The 24,371-nt window shown below is 43.2% G+C and overlaps 1 protein-coding gene across 2 annotated transcripts in view; it reads right to left on the bottom strand.

Annotated features, from left to right (window-relative positions):
- Nucleotides 1-24,371, bottom strand: part of CIMIP1 (ciliary microtubule inner protein 1) — a 136,407-nt gene that overhangs the window by 82,349 nt on the left and 29,687 nt on the right. For both annotated transcript variants that reach the window (XM_078651960.1, XM_078651961.1), the window contains exons 2-3: nucleotides 13,994-14,075; nucleotides 5,629-5,730 (exon numbers count right to left, since the gene is read on the bottom strand). In XM_078651960.1, coding sequence (XP_078508086.1) covers nucleotides 5,629-5,730; nucleotides 13,994-14,075 — 184 coding nt within the window. The remainder of the gene's footprint in view (nucleotides 1-5,628; nucleotides 5,731-13,993; nucleotides 14,076-24,371) is intronic.

Genomic DNA, 24,371 nt, shown 5'->3' with positions numbered 1-24,371 from the left:
AATGTGAAGTCTTAATTTAGCAGTGTAGTGCGTCCCAAAAAGTTTTTTGACTACCACTATTACAGCCCTTGGTGGTAATTTAAGGAAGTGCTTTCTGCAAACATCTTTTACTACTGCGGTATGAAAGCTATTTCTTAGCGGTTGTAATGTGCGGCAAGAAGGTTTGTGTATATTTGTTGTGTGGCATTTTGTGAGGGGGTTATTTTTTGTGCTGCAATATTGTAATGTGATGTTGCTGAGTGATACTGTGGTCTTTGTGCTGCTTCTATTTTGACTCTTTTTCCAGGTTATGAATTGTTTGCTATGCTACTTTTAAAATGTTATTGTGTTGTGTTCTGGTGTTCATTTTAGAGATGTGTTAAATTGCTGCTAATTTTCTAACCAAAAGAGCACATTTCTTTAAAGTTCCACTAACAAACATCACTCACCACTGTCTAAGGTGGTAAAATACTGCTCGCCAGCTCTCCAACTATTCAACTTTCCCATTATCCCACAACTATGGCAGAGATTGTGTCATAACTTAGTAGCTGCTGTTCTCACTAAGGGGCTTATTAACTCTGGTCGGCAGTCCCGACCGCTTAATTATGCTGTGTTCGCCTATTCACATTTCCCTATCTATGGGAGCATGTGTTACGACTGTAAACCAGCCGTAGCACATGCTCTCATGAGGAAACAGGAGTTTGTGTTCATCCCTGCACCGCGTGACAGGCACCTCAGGGTGCCTGCCACACGGTGCTGGGATCAACAATCCATAGGTGTCCCCTTGGCCCCCAAACAGAGCCCACAAATACAAGGGGGGCCTGCTACGCCCCCCCCCCCTCAAAAACACGCTATCAGACAGGCTTTCTATGTCAGAAAGTCCTGCATGGAAAGCCTGTTGGCAACCGTACATAGTAACCCGAATGGCGGAAAACGCCGTCCATATGGATTACGGGCCGGTTTCCGGCTGTCTGGCTGATTCCTTGAGCCCGTTGGAATCCAGCCGAAACGACCGGCCAGGTTCACTTCTGTCCACCTAAATTATAATTAGGCGGTCGGAAGCGAAACCAACAATCTCGGTTGGAAAGCCTCCGACCTAAGGTTGGAGTCTTTCTGACCAAGATCATAATCGGCCAATTAATGTGATATGGCTGTGGTTGAGTACAGAGGTGCAATCTGAGAGCTTTGTGTACACATGTGCACAGTGTAAATCAGGAGAGGAAGGCCTTGTTACTGTTTCATGAATGCTCAGTGCTGGGATAGCTACGCACTGAGAAAGATCTGGATAAACACAGTAGCAGCTGGCATGTAGGCAGAGTGGGGGGGTTGGGCATATGTTGTGGTGGTGCATGCATTCATGCAAGGTGAGTGGTGTTCGTTAAGTAAAAAACAATTACCTTGCTTACTGCACAACCTCTGACGTCCTCCTCGCTCTGGTCATCTCGGGCTCCAGTAAATTCCATTAAGCAATTATGGCACTGCTCTCATGCTGGTAACCAGCATGAGAGAAGTGTCAGGATTGGAGGGAGTTGTCACCCTCAGAGCTCTCAAGAGCACTGGAGGTCTGAGCTTTCCCTAACCCAGCTGTCTTAAGACAGCTGGTTTAGAGAATTTTAAAATGCCCATGTCTGGCTGGCCGTCGCAAGACAGCCGGTCAAAAAGACATGCACACTTTAAACTAAAGGGCGCATGTCCCTGTTGCCACTCAGCAGCAATGACCTCGCCCTGTCCTGACACTAGGTTCAGGAAAGGAGGGTGGAAAATAAAATGGCAATAGATAAACTGTATTACCTTTTTATTTTTCATCCCTGGGGGGGCATTTTAGGCAGTGGGGCAACACTCCTCCGTACTAATGGAGGAGGTGCTCCTGGATAAACATTCAGATGGGGTGCATTTTGTGTGGTCAGCCTTTATCTCAGCACGTACAGGGACATCAGTGTATACTGAAAACCATGACAAAGATGCATTGTGAGCGCTCTATATTCGAAGAAGCACTGAAATTTAAGCTTACTGCATGACAGGATGGTGGTACATTTTTCGACTATCAGTGCCTAATTTGTAAAAAAATATATATATATATATGTAACAGGGCTTTCGTCAGGAGGCCACTGCAGCTTGCACTACACTTTGCCTCTGCCTTGCTGCCAATAATAGTAACAACACTACTACTAACCATCATACTCCTTAAGGTGTGACAATCAGGACTATTTCAGTCCGCCAAGGCTATGCGAATGGCTTGGGCAGCTGGTGGTAGTTATTTTTAATGTATATAGACAGAGCCACCTTGTGGTAGACTGTCACAAACACCAGTGTTGACATTTAAGTGCTGGTGCCAACCGCCAGAAACCACTGGCTCAAATTAAGCACTGGCCACTATGCGATTTTCCCTGTGTTGAGAGAACTACATATTGTAACTCTGTATACGCCACTGACTAAAAAGACAAAGGTGCACTGTGGATGTTTTCATAGTTTACGTCTTCCGCAAGACGCAAGTTAAAAGTGTATTGTGAGAGCGCTATAGATATCACACTTCTCTGATAATTGAAAGAATGGTGATCCACTCAGAGCTCTGTAGCTGTCTCACGAGTAATATATCAAGTAATATATTGGTGCATTATTGTCAGAATAGATGCCCAGTTTTCCGAGCTCTATGGATGTCTCAGAACTGGATTGCTGTTGAATGACAGGTCAGGAAGGAATGGATCCTGAGAGCTCTTTCGGTGCCTTGATACCAGACAGCAGGGCACATAGCTCATCAGATTAGCAGCCCTGCAAACTTGAACGGCGCCAACAGGTGTAACACAATATCAGCTTCCTGCACACCCAGTGAGGAGTAAGCATGGGCGAATTTTGCGAATCTGGCGTTCGCGAATTTGCGTATTTGGGAACTCGCAATCCGCAAAATCCGCGAACTCTCGCGAATTAGCGGATTTTTTTTTGTGTGTTCGCCAGGGTTTCTGCCAGTTCGCGAGGGTTTTGTACCAGTTCGCAATTGCGAACTTACTTGTCGGCTCGCAACGGTCGCGACTTTGTTGTTTCTACGTCTGGTTCATCATCACAGGTTCACAGCACCCTCTGTTTCACCATTGCCACCCTCTGATTCACCCATGCCACCCTCTGGTACATCGCTGCCACCCTCCGATTCATCACTGTAGATTATGGGGGGGGGAGCAAGCACACCTGCCCTGCTTCAACTGACATGAATTAATTTCTGGTTCATCACTGTAGATTATGGGGGGGGGAAGCAAGCACACCTGCCCTGCTTCAACTGCCATGAATTAATTTGGGGTTGATTAATGTGTCACCGAATTTAAACTTCCTGTCTGGCACCTGCTTCCTTATCTGTAATTGCTTTCTGTTGCAGTGTAATTTTTTTAACAGGACCTTTGTTGTATACTTGTAGCTATTCTCTGAGCCTGCTGTGAGGGTCAGAGCAGGGTCATAGAATAGTTGCAAGTAGGCAACTGAACTCTGGAGGGGCCCCTCAGGAAGCACTACAGGGAATGGTTACTAATGATGAGTTTGAACTTTTGCACCTGCTGAGTGCTTTCAGTTTTGCAAAACTCGTTTTTCTGCAGAACAGCAACTGTAATGCCCCAAACAAACTTACTTGTGAAAGTTGATTTCTAATCCAAAAGTCATCCAAAGAAAGTCAAAAAGGCCTCAAATCCAAAAAAGTGCAGGCAAATGTCAACCTGAGGAGTTATTCTGATAAAAATCATAATTTTCAGAAGGTTTATGCTGCTTGCTGGTGGATTTCTTGTGCAGAATTGCCAAATTTTGTAATTTCGCGAGTGCGAGATTGTTGCTGCCCGCCGCATCTACATGTTCGCAATTGGGAACTCTCGCGATGCGTCGCCAAACTCCCGCGGGATCCCGCAGCAAGATCCAAAATGGAGCAGCACTTGCAAAATATCGAGAAAAACAACTCGGCAAACGCTGAATGACGGTAAGTGAACGCCGCATGCCGCAATATTGTACCACCAAGCAAAAAAATCCGCTGCGTGCGAATTTGCGGATTTTTGGTAAATTCGCGAGAGTTCGCGGATTGCGAATTTACCGAAAATCCGCAAAATCCGCGAGCGGAACGGATTTTACGCTCATGCTTAGTGAGGAGCCGATATCAAATAGTGGCAGGGAAAACAAAGCTGGAAACCCCTGCAAACAGTGTATTTCCAGCCCATATTTCGAGGATTTGAACAGCCTGGGAAAACACCCCAGGAAATCAGCTCTAGCCTCACCAAGCTTTTTTTTTTTTTTTTTGGGAGGAGGTACTTTGGTGGGGAGCCAAGTGCCTCTTATGTACTCTTCGGCACAAGGCCCCCGCCACTCCAAAGTTCTGCACACTCCTCAAACTGTGATTGGGTTTTTTTGTTTTTTTTAGTTGAGAGGTTTGGAATAGAATGACTTTGTAAGAGTCTTAACAGCAAAATGATTAACCTAAAAGTCTAAATGTTTTCAACTCACCATGATTGCATTGTAAAAAATATTTGTGCTCAATGTAGACAACTTGGCACTATGAAGGGTAATTTGTAGTGCAACACTGCAATGCGCCCTCAATCGTCATTTGCTCATAGTGCCTATTACCGTCTGCCGATCCGGCTAAAAGGCATAGGAATGGCTTTTGGGACAGTTGACTTGCAAAAGAGTGAGCGAGTCAGTCGTGACACATTAAAATGACAACCACAGCGCTTTGGCTACCTGGAAGTGCTGAGACATGAACTGAGGTAATCTAAGAACCAGGATTTACTCTTATTCCCCAGAGTGGGACAGATAGGATGTGTTAATGTGAGAGATTCCAGAGGAACAGTACCTTCTTTCTCATTGAAGAGCAGATCAAACTTAGCGATGACCTCTAGCTTTTTTCTATGATATGCATCCTGGCATACTCTGCAACTCAAAGGTACGTTAATTAGATGCTTGGAAGGTAATCTAGCATAAAGGCTATTTTAATAGATGTAGAAGGAGTTCACGAAAACCACAACCAATACTTCTCTATTGTTTCTGGATGGAAGTGAAGAATTCTTGAACGGTTGCTACAATGAATATATAAAGTCTTAACCGCAATGCATACACGTGGTTTGAACAACATATCAGAATCTACGAGGACTCTGGATTTTCTGAACCTACGAAAGTTGAGATCAATAGTTGTGCATGCAAGACATTTTTTCCTGACTACCAATAGTGGCGACTTCTAGGGGATTGCACCTAACCGGATGTTCCCTTATTACTAGGCAACAGCTACCAAAGAGGAACCTTCTAAACCACTGTAACATGGAATCTTAAGTATGAATCACACTTTAGAGCCGATCTACGAGTACAGGATGATTCACAATATGAAATACAACTAAAAAGTTGAGAAGAGCCACAATGTCCCTCACTAACTGTCCATAATGGGTGATGCCACACTTGATAAATGGCTGACCAAGTTCCTCGTCCTTGTCTCAAACCAAACCAGCTTGGAGGCAGATATGAGCGGGTACCATCTTAGACATTCTTTGATTTGTCTGCAAACCACACAATCTTTTCATTTAAAATGTGATTGCATGCCTGATAAAATGTATGCAAAATCAGGTCAGTTATCGTTAAACTTAAGGTCTCTTCTTTACATGCAGAGCTAAGATTGATAAGACATAGTTGCTTTCAAACCTTAATATACTTTTCCGGTGGAGACGTGGATCGAACTTGCAAATGTTCTGGAAGATTTAGCCTGATTGAGTCCTTCTTGCGTTCGCCTGCATCATTAGACAACTAAAAACAAGCAGGAATTCAAGCATTACACATTAATTTCAAGACTTTATTTATTTTATGAGATGTATTTTGTGGATTTAATTGAAGGCAAAATGTATCATGGTTGCATTGCACATGGTAAGATTAAAAATAGGCTGATGAATGAGCAGGAATTACTTCGATCTCAGTTCAAACCACTCATCTGCAGGCAATTTGTCGCAACATAGGTCGATATTTGTATCAGAATCATTACAGAAAGAATTTTACACAAGACTGTCCCCTTCTGGATGACGATTTGACGAAGATGAAGTCAGTGATGAAACTAAAGCGGTTCTTCTGGAACCACCAGCACTGTATACACACAGCACTTAAGAAATAGATACATACGTTTTAAAAAATGTATAAATTAGGGAACGATTTGACAAATTTGCATGAAATCATAGTACAAAAGACGTTCTGGGTAAATTTTAAGCAAAGAAGAAGACAAAGAAGTGCATGGACGACCTTCTCAGAATCTTTTTTTTAAATATTTCTATGAATATGGGGAAGAACGTTTTATTGCAGTGTGCTTTAAGTATTTTTTTCACATGGGGCCTCCAAATTACCCAGCATCCACTAACCTCAATTATTCACAATCTTCAGCCACCCAAAGGTAAATACATTTGCCATTGATGAACAAGCTATATTTTCATGGTGTCTGCTGGCCTTTACTTTTCCAAAGAAAGACACAAAAAAGATCTGGGACTACAGAAGGATGTGCTGACTCTGTCCTGCTGCATTCACGAAAGTCCACAATTACGCTGGCCAAATTAAAAAGAAAAAAACAAACCTTACCATAATGGAACAACTTCTCATAGAAACTCCTTTGGTAGACTTTACAAATTTTCCATTAACTGCCAGTAGCTCACCAGTGCATTAGCTTTGGTGCACCATGCTAAGCTAGGTAACAACATGAATTAAAATAACCTGGATCTCCTCATTTTAATTCACATTTGATTCAAACCAAAACTCTCATGGACTCCCCTATTCTATTCAAAGTCTCCATTATCTGATTAGAGGCATGTTACGATACTAGTGACCGGACCCTGATACACAAAAGCTTTCCCCCATGTTAAGCGCATTCTACCTTATAACAGTTAGCACTTATAGTTTCACACACTAAGTAAAATTCAGCACAAAAACTTTGAAGAGCTTCTATCCAACCACAGAGGGAAAACAATCGGGTAGAGCAATGTGCTAGGTCTAATACATCTCAAATATTACATTCTCAAGACAGAATTGAAGCGTTTTTGGGACAGCATGTCATAGTTTGTGTCAACCTTTTTGACACGAAGCCACCTAGAACACCAGGTTAGATGCAAGGAGTGTGCTACTGCCCTGGTGCATCAACACTGCATGCCAGGTACAGTGAGGTGCAGTCACTGCCTATGATCTGCCTAGTTAAGACCTAATGGAACAGCATCTGCAAGGTCTGGGGGAATAGATGGAGAGTAGTGCCACTGACAAGCTGCAGACAAGTGTTTTGCATTGCCCTCGCCACAACCATAAACTGAAATTTTGGCCAAAAAAGGCTGCTTCCCCGACAGGCGTCCTGCCACAGCCAAAAGGTTGCACAAAGGACTGCGCTCAAGTATCAAAAGCAAAAGGTACAGTTATGTGACTTACTCTGCATTCCTTTGTGGCAGTTCAGGCCCAGGTAATGTTCATACCAACCCTGGCTCAGATTAACAGTATAGCTGTACTGGCAACAACTGCAATGAAGGCTATTTGCCTAATTTGATTAACTTTGCTAAACAAAGTAAATCTTCAATACTGCCTATAAAGATCCACATGGGCAAGTCTTGCTGGAATTCCTCGCTCACTTATGATAAATAAATTGAGGGAAGGGGCACCAGAATAATGCAAGAGGATCCTCTGTTTGGGAACAGGACCAGGTACGCCCATCTGCTGTATGACGTAAAGTGGATCTGACTGAGGATGCACCACAGGCCTACTCTGGATGCATGCTCTCCTACCTACCTTGCAGGATTCAGTTACAAGTAAGCATTGGTGCTCAGGTTGAGCTAGCAGGCAATACTTCCCAGCAAGCCTGAGCTTGTAGGCACCCTCTAAGATCAGACTTCAGGCCCTGGATACATGCATGCTCTGTCAAGCCCATTTTACAAGCAACAGCTACATACCTGGGCAGAAGGTGCAATCAAGCTTACACCTCCTTCAGATAATCATCTTGTGACTGCTTACAAAGTCGCAGCCGATTGCATGCATGCTGCTAGGCCCTGGTGAATGCATTCTGATCTCCAACAACAAGCCATTGGTTACAGAGGAATGCACTCTCCTCTTTATCCTCTTAATTGATTGATCATATGATGTATGGTCAGTGGTTTCCCACCACCCTAAACACAAAAGAAGGCTTTTGAGAGCCCAGTAAAGACACTGGAGCATTCACCTATCTCATGCTATGCTACTGAAGCTACAACTAAACCGGAATGTCAACAAATGGAAGAGCTCACATACATCAACAAGCACTGGCAATTCCAACAGGTCTGTCTTTTAAATGAAAGTGCCTCCTCAAAGATGGCTTAAGGCATGTAATAGGCATTCATACATACACTCTGTCATTCCTCTTAGAACTCATGTGCCCATTCATCCCCCACTGGCTCATTCTTGCATCCACTTACACAACCACAATAAACTCACAAGCTCAACAACATATGCAAGATAAATTGAAAGTAGAAAAAAATATATATGCTGGGACCTAAACATTGCAAGTGTATGCTTGCCAAAACAAATACGGTTAAACATGGCAGCAGGCGGCCCTCTTGCAGTGGTATTGTACATGGTGTTTTGTTGTTTAAAGTTCCATCATGGCCGTTTCAGAACTAATGTGTTGGTCATCGCAGAATGGTAAAAAATGAAACTATGGAGAAGGACCTTTCTATTCAGTTGGACATGTAGCCCTCACAATTACTTACTATCCAATGTAATTTCTTTGCTGTTCACTATCACGCTGTGATGTAATTATTCTATTAGAGGGCAAAGACTCCCACAAATAAGAAGAAATATGTCATAATGTTTGATTTCTTTCCGAGTCTTTTCTTTGTTACGGTTATCTGTGTTTGAATCAGACTCATTAAGCGTTGCAATTGGCCCAGTGTTGCTTCTTTACACCAGAATTATGTATTCTAATTTACATAGTTTGTTTCTTTTCTTCTGTTAAAACTGGGTCTTATTGCTACACTCTAAATCATCGCAAACACAAGGAGATAATGGACAGAGTGTTGAAACTTTTCAGACACTCACCCCCAGTCACAGATCTGGGTTGAATCCACCATCATTCTTTAGCTCACTTCGCCACTCCGGTTCAGACACAGCTATATGCAAATGAGTCTTGACCCTGTGCCTCATGGGAACAGTCCAGCCCGAACTGCCAAGCCATGTCAGTCAGTCAGATATCTTTATTCGGTTATGTTACATAATAACCATGAAAGTACAATAAAATCACATCATCAATTGAACATCAAGTAAATATACAATACAGAATAATAAAAGTCAAGATATCCAACTTCATAAAAATATCATACAAATAACTCAGTACGACTTAATTAGTTATTGATTTCCGTGAAATAAAAACATTTTTAAGAAAAGCCGAAAGAGATGCAACAGTAAAAATGTCATCTAACCTCAGAATAGCTAAAAAGGCAGGTCGGCATTGTCTAAGATTCATATACTTTAAAATGGGCAGTATCCACCTTTTCCTGGGAGTTGAATAAAACTTACAGAAAAGTAAAATGTGAATATCAGATTGTTCAGACCGATCGTCACAAGGACACTTAATAATTAGCCTGGACCAATCGTTCACAGTGGGGAAACTTAACAGCCTAAATAAAATCCCAAATCTAAGACGGATTAACAAGAACCTTTCAAAGTCTCTCATTTGTAAGTTAATATATGGTTGGGTAACATTTGTGGTCATTATCAATTGATGTGGGATCACTGATTTTTTTGTTAAGTTCTACATTTAACCTACATTCCTGTAATGTATACATAATTTCTTCAGCTCTTTCCTTGATATCAAATTCAGCATCGCGGGTTCTTCATAATACTGCAAAAGACCAATCTTCCCAAGGAATGTCTTAATATACTGTAACCATCTCACCTTGTGGGCACAATCAAGATTTATAGCGTCCCTCAAAATGAGGCGATTAAAAGAACATTCCTCTGTGGACCAAACCCTGTGCCACAATAGAACCGGCTGTACCTTAATAATATCTTCCAAGTACTGCAGTCCAAGTTCCGTATGACAATTGAAAGTGGACACACTATCCGGGACTGAGAGCAAGTATGTTAAGAATTTATTTTCCACTACTTGGAGGATAGTCACATTGATATAACCCCAAATTCTCGCCCCATATGTGGCAATTGCAACGCAACTTGCTTTATAAATAAGTAGGAGTTCCTTAATAGGTTTCTTTCCCATTTTCTTGCTAAATGATTTAAGCGCCAAAATAGATTTTAAAAACAGTAATCGCCTAGTTTTTACTGCGTTGCACCATTGACCAGAACAATCAAACAGAATACCCAAATAGGGAAAAGTTTGAGTAAAATCCAATGGTTTGGAGTCAATGTACATTGTTTTCTTAGCTTTCAGTGTACGGGGACCACAATTCATACAAAAGGTTTTTGTGGAAATGACTCTCAAATCCAAATTCGTCATAAAAGTTGCAAATGATGTAATCATTTTTTGCATTGCAAGCGGTGTCCTGGCCATCAGTACTGCATCACCAGCATAAATTAAAGACGGTATTGGGCGATTGGAAGCCAGTGGCATGTCCTGACATTCCTGCAGTAAAATTTTCTCTAAATCATTAATATAGATAGTAAATAAAAATGGGGCCAGGACACATCCTTGACGTACACCCCTGGCAATGCTAAGCATCCTGGTGCATTTGCCATTTTTCCCAAATCTAATCGAGGCCCTTGCACCATTATATAAATCCTTAAGACCCTGCGGGCACGGTGGATCTGGTGGGCTGCCTGAGTGAAGTCAGCAGCTGGATGACCCTGTCTCAAACTTAATGGGGACAAGACAGAGGTCATGCTGTTGGGTCATTAAGCTCCATCTGCGGTCAACCAGATCTGGCCAGCTTGCCGGGGCCCTCCTCCAGTCCCTAAGGATGCTATCAAGAGCTTGGGTGTTTGGTTGGACAAGTCCTTGACGTTTGACCATCAAGCTGTCGTGCTATCTGCCACCTGTTTTGGCCTCATTAGAATGTTGAGGAAGATTCTTCCCTTGCTACCATTTGAGGCCAAACAAATTGTTGTCCAGGGACTGATTCTCTCCAGGTTGGACTTTGGAAATGCACTGTATCTTGGTGCCCCAGACTTCACACTAAAGAAGCTACAGGTGATCCAAAATTGTGCGGCCCGGACCCTGCTTCAAATCCCCCGCAGGACCTCTGTCAAACCTGGATTAACAAGACTGCACTGGCTCCCTGTAAAGGATAGGATTAGTTTTAAATCTCTCTGTGTTGCTCATCAGTCATTCTGGGAAACTGGCCCAGCGATTAGTCGTCCCTTAATCACCCCTTACCTCCCAGCAGACAGCTACGGTCTACTAACGCTTTACGTGCTGTTGTGCCTAAGGTCAAACGGTCCAGATCAGGAGGTCGTTCCTTTTCCCTGAATGCGGCTAGGCTTTGGAATAGTCTACCCCTGTATCTAAGGTCCAACTCAGATCTTACTTCTTTTAGGAAGCACTTGAAAACTTTTTTGTTTAATAAATAGATCTGTTTTTGTTCTGTTCACTAGCTCAGCTGTCTATACACTGTTAGCCTTAGCGCTTGGACGCCTCTGAGCAGCTATCTGCGCTTTATAAAACACATTTTCATTTCATTTCATTTCATTTCAAGAAACTGAATAATGTTATCCGCCACCCCCAAACATTCTAAAATTAGCCACAACTTACTGTGGGTCACACAGTCAAAGGCGGATGTAAGATCTACAAAAGTTAAAAACATCCTACCACCTTTGGCTTTGGTATATTTTTCCAGGAGGATATGTAAGTTAAGGCACTGGTCTACAGTCCCGATACCTTCCCTAAAGCCGTATTGGAGGTCACTTATAATATTATGCTCGTCTGCCCATATTTGTAAACGATTTAAAATTACTCTACCAAGGATTTTAACGGTCGAGTCTAGCAGTGATATAGGGCGATAGCACGCGCAACTGGTCCTATCGCCCTTTTTAAAAATTGGCACTATGATAGACTCATACCAAGTTGATACCAGACCCACTGAACAAGAGGCATTAAACAGTCGAGTGAGTAGTGGCGCCAAGCCATGTCTTCCCTGCCTGATGAGGGGTGAAACCCTGAAACTGGTCCTAGGATGCTTGTTTCCAGTCAAGGGAGGACCTGGCCTGGCAGTTGGGGCTGGACTGTTCCCATTGGGTGCAGGGTCAAGACTGATTTGCAAATGGTTGGGTCCAAACTGGAATGGCATGGTGAGCAAAAAAACGATAGATTTAGGCCCAGATCTCTGTACTGGGGTGAATGTATGGCATTGCTCTGCATTCTGTCATCAATTGTTCTTTTTGCATTTGTCACCTCGAGTGGGACGAGTATGCCCAGACGTGGGGTCCCGTGCTCTCAATGCCACTGGAGTCAAGCTATCCTAGCTGATGAGGGGAGAAACCCCAAAACCGGTCCTAGGATGCTTGTTTCCAGTCCAGGGAGAACCTGGCCTGGCAGTTCAGACTAGACTGTTCCCGTTGGGTGCAGGGTCAAGACGGATTTGCATATGGTTGGGTCGAAACTGGAATGGCATGGTGCGCAAAAAAACGATGGATTTAGGCCCAGATCTCTGTACAAGGGTGAATGTATGACATTGTTCTGCATTCTGTCCATCAATTGTTCGTTTTGCATTTGTCACCCCAAGTGGGACGGGTATGCCTGGACGTGGGTCCTGTGCTCTCCATTCCACTGGAGTCAAGCTATTCTAGCTGATGAGGGGGTTAAACCCCGAAACCGGTTCCAGGATGCTTGTTTCCAGTTTCAATCATTTTATCAAACACTTCATCATCATCATCATTATGTGTTACTGTATTGATAATGAAGAAGTGTTTGCTAATGCTAAGTGACAAAATTGTAGTATGCATACCCATGACCAGTCAACAGCTACATTGAAAGTGAACTAAGAAAAAAAAACAGAGAGGGATGGTGGAACGCAATGGATAAGCTAAAGGACAGGGATGGGAAATAGGGAGCATTGGTGGGAAGTGCAGTGTTTGGGGAAAGCAGCACTCGAGGAAGAGAGCTAGAAAATAAGTGATCCAAGTTGGATCAGTGGACACAAGGGAGTGGGGAGGGGAACACGGGTTAGGGAAAGAGCACAGGTGGAGGAAGCAGCACGGAGTGCAGAATTACAGAGGGCAGGGAAGCAACAGGACAGCAGGGTGAAGCAACACGAAGGGTGGGGGGAGCTACACAGAGAGCGGGGTAAGTAACACAGTGGACACGGGAGGGGAGAACCAACATGGAGGGTGTAGGTCGGGAAGCAAATGTAGACCAAGCAATCTGTAGGGGGCAGAAGCGAACGAACAGGAGAGAGTGCAACATGGACTCAAAGCGCATGGTAGAGAGGCTCAAAGGGTAAAGCTGCATACACCTGAGAGCATAAATATGTGAAGCTTGAAGGACAATGTTGTGTAAAATGACAATTTTTTAATATTATGAAAAGAAATGTGCTGGGAGAGGTGGGAAAATGGGGGGCTCATGCATTCTCGTGGAGTGCTGTTAGAAAAAAAAAGCAGGCACTTGTGGAAAAATAAAAGAAGCCAATCAGTAAATAAGGTATGCCCCGCGGGAGGGGCAAAGACTAGATGGACAGTCTAAAACAAAAAAAAAATTTAATAGAAAGCAAAACAATAAGAGTTACAAAACAAAAAGTCAATAGAAAGCAATGAGCAGAGTTGCTTTCCAGGTCAGCTACTGATATGTCCCTAATAAGTCTTTCACAACCAGACAGCAGCACTGTCTGGCAGGCTGCCACCTAAAAATGAGGTTGGGGAGCGCAGAGGAGGGCGGATGGGATTTAGGTCATTTTCAGAGAAGCCTACTAGTCTAATACAAAACACACACTCCTACCCAATGACAGAACCAATTCAACACAATAAATGTAGTCAAGTCCAACACAGCATCCTCAGGTCTAAAACGAATACACAATTTTCAGTACTTTTAAAAGGCATAATTCATTTCTCCATCCAAAGATAACTTATTGATTTTTACCTCTTGGTAAGAGTTGCTGAGAAATCCCCAGCTGTCGGGCCATTTTCTTGCAGCTTCCAACTCTATTACCACATGATCCTTCCTGGTGTTAACAAAACAAAGGTTAATTTAAAATTACTTTTTTTTCAGGAATTGGGGATTTTAAAAAAAAACATTTCTCTGTTACAGTGCGAAGGAAGAAATAGGTATTTTTACATAGAGCAGTATTATTTTCAGTGAAAGGTTGCTTTCTTGGCTGTCTGCACCACGGCTACAATTTTCCTTCTTTTAAAGCGTGTCTTTCTCATTCAAAATGTGTGTCGAGTCGGCAACGGGCCCTTCTTTTATTGTGAATGCACCATCTGAGGTTTCTGAAACACATGGCGGCTCAAATTGGTACAGCCCTTTTTTATTCGTTCCCAATCTCCCCATTTGAAGCCCTCGGAGGACAAATAGGTCACAGGACCGCTCGGAACGCTGATTGCAGCTCGTTCCAACATAATTTGCTCTGGAATTTTTCCACCCTGAGCACAGTGGTGCAGGTGTTAACGGCACTCAACATATTTCCATTCGCATCTCCCGTGGCCATTAGAAGAGTGTGTGCGTTACATCGCTGTAATATTTTCATTTTATTCACCTTTGAGTGACGCGAGGAATGTGTTAATTGTGTGGCTTGTCAGGGCCCCGATTGTGCGCACAGCTGCTCACCGCTACGCTTGTTGTGACTGCCCGTGCCATGGTGGTGTCTGTAAAACATGCTCTTTTGTTCATCTGCACGCCCTAGAGAGATGTCAACACTAATTACCCGCACACTAGAACAATGGAAAGAAATGCCTGTCTGGCGTATCTTCTGCAATGTACAGAAACCTACATATCTAGCGAATAAAATCGTGTGCGTCATCGTTGAAAAAAAGCAAAAGGCGTTGAATGCAATTAACATATTGACAAATCTGTAATATACTGTAACATTTCTAGGAAAGCACGTGTCTGAGATGGCGGCGAGGTTTTGCAGAAGTACCATAACGTCATGCAGACAGGCGAGGTTTTGCAGAAGTACCATAACGTCATGCAGACATTGACTGATGTCGCACTAGAATTTAATTAAGTTTTGAGGCACCACCTGCTTGGCAATTTATGCTGTAACATCGCGCCACCCAACTAACCAGCTGTAACCACTTGGTACCATCCATTCATGACAGTCATCCCTGGCAGGTACCGTCAGGCATTAATAATGTTGAATATACTGTACTCACCACCCCAACACAAAAGCATTTGAATACCCATCAATAACATGAAACCATTAATCGGTAAAGTATGCCAGTGAGAACCAATAAAACAGCAGAAAGCTATGTCAATGAAAGGCAAAAGCAAGAATTGAGACCTACAACGCTTCCTTGATCAATGGAGTTTTCCCGCCTCACATGATCTGCAAAGGAAAGTAATACCAATGTTTGGTGTAGTCTTTGAGCAGGCCTATCCACCGACTGTCTGATGAATACACAGAGGACGGTTGAGCAGGAACTGCCCTGAGGGTCCATGGACTTGGCCAGTATTGGCATGAGAGGTGGGTTGGGCCAACACAATTAAGATGAGCAATGTACCGTAGAACTTGTTTTCAAAAGGATCAGCTTTAACCTAATGTGACATTTAACTTGAAGCAACTACAGCGAGATGTGCATCTTAAGCAAAACATACGCCTCACCAACTATTTGAGAAGCATGCGGATGGTGCTTCTCAAGGGAAATGTTGGATTCACATAGTAAAAATGCATCGAGGCAAAGATGTGCTAATAAAGCAAGATAATGGGCTGAAAGGAATGGCAGTACCACCTCTGAATTCTTAGAGACTACATTAGTATAATGTGACAACAGCTGTATCTGAAACCCAGTCTTCAGACACTGTTTATTATATGTTTTTGTATGGCATACATCAGCCAATTACTTGGCTTCCTAGTGCTTGTATTTATAGTCCGAAGAGTCTGCAGTTGTGAGACTGCCACAATCACTATAAGCCGTTTGTGGAGATGGGTTGTGTTGAATCTTGGGTTTCTCCTGTGGCTGTGCTGTATTCCCAAGGGGGTGACAGCAACCTGCCATCCAAACACATCTGTTTGTTTTGGAGGTGTCTCTGTGCTTAGTGTATTTACAGAGGTGCATTTCAGTATGGGTAGAGTTTATATGACCCAAGCCTAACCTACATGAGCCATGGCAATTAGTTCATGTGCTGGCGGATCTGTTGCCCCCCCCCCCCCCCCCCCGCTGTACGTGGTTGAAGGGTACAACTATTTTACTAGGTATTAGTTTGTGCAAATGGTGGCATGGTGTCCACGGGAGATGTATTACTCAGAGTTTAAGTTGATTCTAACGTCCTGTTACTGGGTTGGTGATCTGTGTGATCATAGAGTATGGGTTTCAAGTTATTGTCTAAATAGGTCTAAGCAGTCAACTTACTCTGTAGTTGTGATTTTTACATGACAGTGCTATCCTGGTAATCCCCTTATCCCCGGTTAATGGGTTTCCCAGTCCCATATCTCTTGCTAGTTATCCAGGCTCTTATTTCTGAAGAGCATGTGGCTTTTCTCACATTCTTAGAGTATTTGCACAGGACGATAATCACCAATCACTGGACCTCCTGCACTTAATGGTCGTGTGGGCCCCAAAGGTGCTAGACCCATTATTAGGTTACTGTCGCTTGTCTTAGATTGCCCTAGATTGCGGAACTTCTCTAGGCAAATACTTCTACTGGATTCTGAATCTGTCTAGGCACAGGCTTTCCTAGGAAGCAGAACTTGTCTGGAGCTAGGCCGCCTTACGAAGCCGAATCTGTGTAGGGGTAGGCTGTCTTAGGATCCAGATCCATCAAGGGGTATGGTGCCTTGGCAATAAAGAATGTACAGAGCTAGACACTAGACCTTTGATCCTGGTTAAGGGTAGGCTGCGCTACAATGCAGAACCTGTGGTGGTGGTTGCTCCAAAAGGTTTGAGTGTAGGCTGCACTACGGCCTGGCTGCTACCTGATCAATAAATTCATATGAAGGCACAGGGAGGCCCTGCTGCTGCCGCTGAATACTAAATACATTCATCTGCAGTGCCAAGAGATGCGGAAAGAGTTTATAGGCGAAGAGGTAGGGAAGCGCCCACCACTCACTTTCCTAAAGAGTTTGGGGTTCGGAGAGGACAAGGACACCAGGGTTCAAGACATAAGCCATTGTGGGTTGCGAAGCGATGGGCCCTGGCATTCTCTGATCCCAGGGAACAAGGCTGCTGTGGCTTTCACCCTGACCATGGGCTGCCAGTGTGGTCGTTTAAGTGAATGTATCTAGGCCCGGACAGAGGTGTGCAGTTTCCTGACACAGCTGGTGCCTATTGGGATGCAATAGAGGGTAAAAGGGCATACAATTATGTGGGTTTCACGCTAGGATTTGCAAGAGGGAAAGCAGATGTCAGATGAAGCAAGCTTGCTAGTCGCCAGTGCTAGGGCCACTTCACCCAAATCGTTGCACTGCAGATGATCCATTCCCATTGTTTTTTCTGTCAATGATGCACTGCGCAAGCATCTACTTTTTATTTTTAATAACTTTTGAAAAATGTGAGCAGCAGGGGGTGCATGACCAATACAAAATGCACATGACAAATACAGAAACTCACTAAATCAACCCTTCATGTAAAATTGAGAACACATTAACTGACGCCAGACCCAACAATGCACCCAGCCCAACCTAATCTCTCCTTCCTTCTAGTCACATATTGCTAGTTAAAGAGCAGATACAAGTCACCCAACTAACCATCATCCAACCAAGGACCATTAACGTTATTCAGACAGGGCTCTGCAACAACATAATATGCCACGTGTGGTGGGTTATAAGCAGTTTCTGCAAATCAACCTAACATTCGCAGACCGGGTGTCAGAGCTAAAGCCGGTTAGTAATAGTGATTGAATTTATAGAGGGCTTAGCTACTCGAAGAGCGTCCCTGTGCTATTCAGTCTATGTAAAAAAACAGAAGAAGACAGTTACTGTGAGAAGAGTCAAGTCTTGAGTTTTTTCGTAAATGCAACTTCAGACTTTATTTGCCAAAAGTCTAGAGGGATAATGTTCCAACTGAATAGGCTCAGAAAAGAGAAAGAACCTCCGCCAGCTTTAGCCAAACAATCTTTTGGAATTGTGGCCAGATTATTGGATGAACGTAACATTCTCCTCGAACTGTAGTAGGCAATCCAGGCAGAAAGATAGTCAGGTCCTGACTGATGGAGAGCCTTGTGCAGTAAAAGAGCAGGCTTAAAAAAACACAGTTTTTCAAGGGGGAGCTACTGCAGATTGATCAAATGCTTAGAAATGTGTTCTCGTCTCAGGGGACCAAGGACCAAGAACCGACTGAGCTGCTGGGTTCTGAGCAGTCTGGAGCCTGCTCAGAAGATACCTTGGCAGGCCTGCAGTTAATGCGTTGGCACAGTCCGATCTGGGCATAACCAGGGCCAGTACCACTGTAGCATTAGTTGGAAAAGAGAGAAAGTGCATGAATTTTTCCATGCATAAGATGCCAAAGCACACGCCTACCAACGTGATAATTTGGTTGTTGAATTACATTTTATAATCAAATTCAATTCCCACTTTTTTTTTTTTTTTACATAATCTGCTTGGGGATCTGGTGGGGGCACCCCTACAAGTCGGTGGACATCCAAATTAAGAGCAAAGTCGCATCCAAAACTGTGAATCAGTGGTGGCCTGTAGGTAACGGTGGTGTGTGGGCAGGGGAAGGGGGCGGGGGGGGGTTAAGAAAAGAAAAAAAAAGACTTACCTGCACAGCCTCTCTTCTTCATCCTTGCACTTCTTTTAGCTCCAGGCAGCACCCAGGCTTCCCCAAGCCAATCACAATGATACTGTCACTATGACAGCAGTTTTGTGATTGGGCTGTGGTTCGGCACTCAGACGGGGACTGACAGCCTGTGAATGTTCTCCACCCAGACTGTGCATTACAGCCCTGTGGAATACATGCAAAGTGTGTATGACTGTTTGGATGTCCCAAGACGGCCAGCCAAACCGGCATGCGCACTTAAGGAGCAGCAACCACTTCTCCTCCCTCGACATCCCGGGACCCCAGCCCCACCCCACCCTAACCAGGCTGCAAGATACTACAAATAAAATGATAATAGCTTCTGTTACTAGGGGGCGATGCTCCTCCACCTTAGTGGAGGAGACGCCACTGCCGAGCACCTCCGTCTTCTCGGTGTTACACTACAAATGGTTGTGGGTCATCCATTGGAAAACTGCTGAGAGACCGGGTTGAATAGCTTCCTGATCAGTGGGCACACCTTTGCTGAAGGTAAAGAAAATTTTGGTGTCATCCGAGAAAGAAAATATCCCCGATAAGTAGACCAACAGAGGCTATTAATGCCAATGATATGTAAATGTTCTCTCCCTCGTTGTTAATGAGTTTTTCATCAGCTAGTTTGTACCAGATCCGTCCATGACATAGTGATGCATGAGGACCTGCTTACTTTCTCCACCATGCTACAATAGAAAGTTTAGATGTAACGAAACACTGCCAAATTAGTGTGCACTCTGCCCAGATAATGGTGGAAACTCTAGCTTGTCTCATTCACTGGAGCACTATCCCAGAGTCCTCCAATATAGAATAGACCAACACATTTTGAAGATCCCCTAGCACTTCTTTATGAAAGAGCACAATCACAAGGCACTACCACCATGTGTGTACTTCATCACTTTTTTTTACCTAAACACCTCCAGCAGTAAGTAAAGTAAGTAAACTGAATTTCTAAAGCGCCTGGTTACACTAACAGTGTGTCCCCGCGCTAGTGCATAGCTCACGTGCCCAGCACCACCTATTCTGACTCTAAAGGCATCCTCTTGGAAAAAGGAAGGTTTTTAATTCTTTGCGGAATACCGTTTCCGAGACTTCCAGGCGCAGCTTACTGGGCAGTCCATTCCACAGTTGCGCAGCCCGGAACCGGAATGATCTCCCCTCATTCTGCCTCTTTTGACCTTGGGCACCTGTACAAGACCCGCCCAGCTAGATCTTAATTGCCGAGTCGGGATGTGTGGCACTAACAGATTCCGAAGAAAGCGAGGCCTTTCCCCTGAATAATCCGGTTTCTTACACAAAGGGCCTTGAACTCTACCCGCTTCGTGACAGGCAGCCAGTGTAAAGTCTCCAAAGCCCTACGTGAGGGCGCCGTCCTGGGCAGCCTCAAAACCAGCTGTGCCGCCGCATTTTAAATCCGCTGCAGCCTTTGCCGACATCTCACGTTCGGCCCCAAATAGAGGGCATTGCCATAATCTAATCTGGAAGTGACCAGAGCATGGACCAATGACTTCCTGGCTGTTATAGGGAGAAGATCCAAGATCTTTCTTAGGCCCCGCAGGATGCCAAAGCATGCGCCCGCCACACGGCTGGTATGGTAATCAAATGAGATCCTCGAATCGATCCAGACCCCAAGGTTCCTCACTTGATCACTAGGTACAGGGAGAGGCCCAAGAGTCTGAGGCCACCAAGCCGACGTCCAGATAGAGGGACCTCGTTTTATCACTGTTAAGTCTAAGGCAGTTAGCAGCCATCCAAGCAGGTATGCAAGTCCCTCAAAAAGGAATGATGCAACCTATCAGAGGTGCAGCATAAATTGTAAATTACTTTGTAATGGAATTTTCTATTCACTACACTTTCCATAGTGTTCCCAACTGTTTGTCAGTTATCACTCTATCTAGGCACCTATGTTTAAAAGCACTGTAGCAAGAGATTATTGATTCTAAAACAATATTATATAATTTACATATGATTCTCCCAATAGTCGCAAGAGTTGTAAGAAACCTCTGTCCCTACTGGCTGGTTCACACAATTGCATCGCCTAGTGTTTGATATTGGCGTAATGAAGGTGGTTTATTTGTCAATGCCAAAGTCTGTCTTGTAATGTGCAAAAGAGTTTATCTAACCATTAGTGAAGATGTTTATAATTACCCTACAACTTTCTTCCCTTCACCTGTTAAAGACACCACATCCAAGAGCTAGTTTAAGTCCTGATTGAAATGTATATCAAAGGGAAAAACACATTTTTACATTTTATGGCAATTAGATCGCTTAGTAGCAGTGTAGTTTGCATTGTGGTACTAAGATAAGTATAACTTGGTTTTAAAGTCTTTGGCAGCCAAGGCATATCCCAAAAGGTCATCCCCATTAGGGTCCTTTCCATATGGGGCCTTAGATCGTCAGTCTCAGAACTGAACCATACAGTTGACATTTTCAATTGTGCTGGCTAGGAGTGAAGCAAAAAGTCTGGGATGGACAACCATTTTTAAACCTATTCCACTGCAAAAGTCTGAAATGTATTCTAGGACGAGTGCCTTTCTAAATAAAGTGGGAAATATCCTGTTGAAGGTATTATACAAAGGTTCGCTTGAGTTTCACTGAAAGGTCTTGTAAATGGTATAATGCCCTCAGTAAAAAAGAATCTTTACTGAGTCGATCCTACTCATCCAGGAGACAGAGTGGGGACCACTTTCTAAAGTCCAAACAGATTACCGTCAACAGGAGTGGAAAGTTTGCTTTTGATAGGTTTTCTATTGAATAGGACCCCATTAATTTCAGATATTGGATGTGACTTGTGGACCATCTGTACAGAAATTATACCTTTAGGGCGTTCCCTAAATTTGCAGGATGGTACGTTTCTGAATTTCAGACTTCCCATATAATCTACTAAACACCTAAACGTGACATATTTGAAGTTGTTCAAATAACGCAGGTAGTGAACTTGACTAATCACACAACATTAATAGTGTATGGTTTACTAAAAGGGACCTGTTATGTGAATCAGGTTCAAAGATTAACCCAAGCATGTCCTGGGCCTAGCAAATAGGACATGCAAATAGTTGGATGTCCAAAAAAAACAGAGTCAGAGATAGAGAGTTTACCTAACTGATCACTCTCTCCAATTTAACCAGACCCGAAGTGGGTCTATTTAATTTTATCCTGGCCATAGGGTTGGTGTAATTAGCTATGACCATCTTATGGAAGGGAACAGTCAATAGAAAAACCATCAGCCCTCGTTAAAAAAAGAACCCATCCACTTGGTGAAAAGGTCTTCTACGCTTCTAATGAAATAGGGATCTATCGGATCTTTTTCCTTTTAGCCTTTTCAGCCAAAATAAGTGAGTGCATTAGCCATGGAAACTCCCGTTCCAACCTACTGCCCAATATTTTGTGTATATTTTTACCTCAGTGCAATACACAAGTAGGGGGCCGTGGTAGTGCCAAGTCTGTAGGGAAAGCTGCTCCTTCATTTGGAGCATTGTTCTTTTATTGGGTGTGCACATACAACACCAAGGTACTATAAATCTGCTCACCTCAAATCTCTGTTTTTCTAACAGAACTTTTAAGCACTGGATAAGCTCAAAGCTAATCACGCAAAACTGGGAAAGTGGCAAACCCTTTTGCCATTTTCAGCATAGTCTTTAAACACTTTTACTTATTCCACGTAGACTTAGATGTTATTTTCCATCCAATGTTGTGATAATGGGTCTGGAATGGCTAAATGCCTTTGTCATTTATATAGATAGGCATGGTTAGCACTTCCTAATCCAGGTCTTAAAAATCTTGCTAAAAAATGACAAAAGGCTTTGTCACTTTTCTAGCTCAGTGTGGCATGTCGGAGGTTTTGTAAATGTGCACTATACATAAAAGTAGCTTTCCACATAGAGACTGAGAATTAACCAGAGATCCCTACTTGTGTTCTGCATAATTTATGTGGCATGGTTTGGGTTTTGCATCATTGTTAAGCAAGGCAGTAGACTTCTTCTTTTTTTTGTGACTATTCTTTCCACTTGGGATACGACGAATTATTTGAAAGGGCGGCCAAGACCTATGGCGGGACCCTCCTCAGGTTATTAAGCCTTTGGGATTAAGCCAGTTATTCCGCTATAGAGAGAACAGAAACACACTGGATCACTAATTGAGTGACTGGCTGTTTTATGAGCCATATTTGGAAATAGCCCTTTGCGAAACAAACTGTAAAAATATTAGGAGGAGCTTGACCCAGCGGATTTGTTTTCTCACTTCAATAGCCCTGACGAAGTTCAATGTGAACGAAACGCGTTGGCTGAGGAGTCTGTTTTTATGAAAATTAATCAAATAAAAGAAATTTGGGATTAAGATTTGGAGCTTTCGAGTACTCCTTTTGGTGCACCGTCCCTATTTTTATGAACTTAAGCAAGGCAGTAGACTTGTTTGAGGATTAAAATAGGGGTTCTTTACCCGGCTTTAAAATCATTGTCACCTCAGCCTTGCACAGAGGACAGAAGCCTTATTATAGCTGCAAAGTGATTTAGTAGCATGTTATCTTTGAGTTCAGTTGATGGGCAAAGGATTTATAAAAGAATCGCTTGTCTAGACATCAAGCCGCATTGGTTTTAGATGGATTGAAGAAGTAAATTGCAACAGAAGCCTGTTCTTCAGATAGTGATGCTTCCTTGTCCTCCATTCAGTGGGGCTCTGCTGAGTATAGAGCTATGTAGAATTTTTTAAACTGTTCTAGTTTCCCTTCCTCCATATTAACCTACTCCCCTTTGTCCGAAAGTATTCTTCTAACAGTCTTTTCCCATTTTTACTTCAACTGACATAGTAGCGGAATACCCCACTTTAATTCTTGCCTCAAATGATTGCCTCATAAGGTGAGAGAGGAATAATTACCACCCTATTCGAAAAGATCCTATAGAGCTGGACCTTATTGAATCACCATGTTCCTCTGGGCAGACTTAAGTTTAGTTTCCAATGTTATGAAGTAGAGTCCTTCTCGAAATAAACTCACCCCCTCCTGCCTTGAATGCATTCAATATTCCCTTTGGTAAAAACTCCCATCCCTCATGGAGTTCGAAGTATTGTGCAGTGTGTGACACCATTTTCTGTTTAAGAATTAAGACCCCAAGGAGAGAGTGGTGAAGATGCCATCTCAGTAGTTTGTTCAAATATTGACCTTTATCAAGCTAGATCCCAAATAGGACATGATCAGAGACAGAGAGCAACCTAATCTGTGAATTCCTCACCAAGGGAGTCAGAATGTTACTTACAAAAAATTTAGAAGGTTTGTCAGAACGGTTTGTGAACATGTGCAAAAAAACGTACAATCCCTACCCTGTTTGTGTTGTTCCCTCAAGAGATCTCTAGCCTAGGAACTTTAAGGATTTCTTGAGATTTTTGGAAAAAGAATTATTCAATGCAACTGTGCAAGTTGAATGTTTTGATGTTTGGACATTAGTCAGATACAATGAAAAGTGTTGGGACAGGACGGGACTGTCCTCTGCATGGTGCACAGTCATGATCCCCGGCAATGAGAGTCTGGTATCTAGGGAGTTTTGATTTTGGATCTAGCCTCATGTTAATCCAGTGTGTGCATG

Source organism: Lissotriton helveticus, chromosome 7 (genome assembly GCF_964261635.1).
Source record: "Lissotriton helveticus chromosome 7, aLisHel1.1, whole genome shotgun sequence".
Classification (NCBI taxonomy): Eukaryota; Metazoa; Chordata; class Amphibia; order Caudata; family Salamandridae; genus Lissotriton; species Lissotriton helveticus.
The sequence above is the reverse complement of the archived record's forward strand: the minus strand, read 5'-3'. Positions and strand labels throughout refer to the sequence as shown.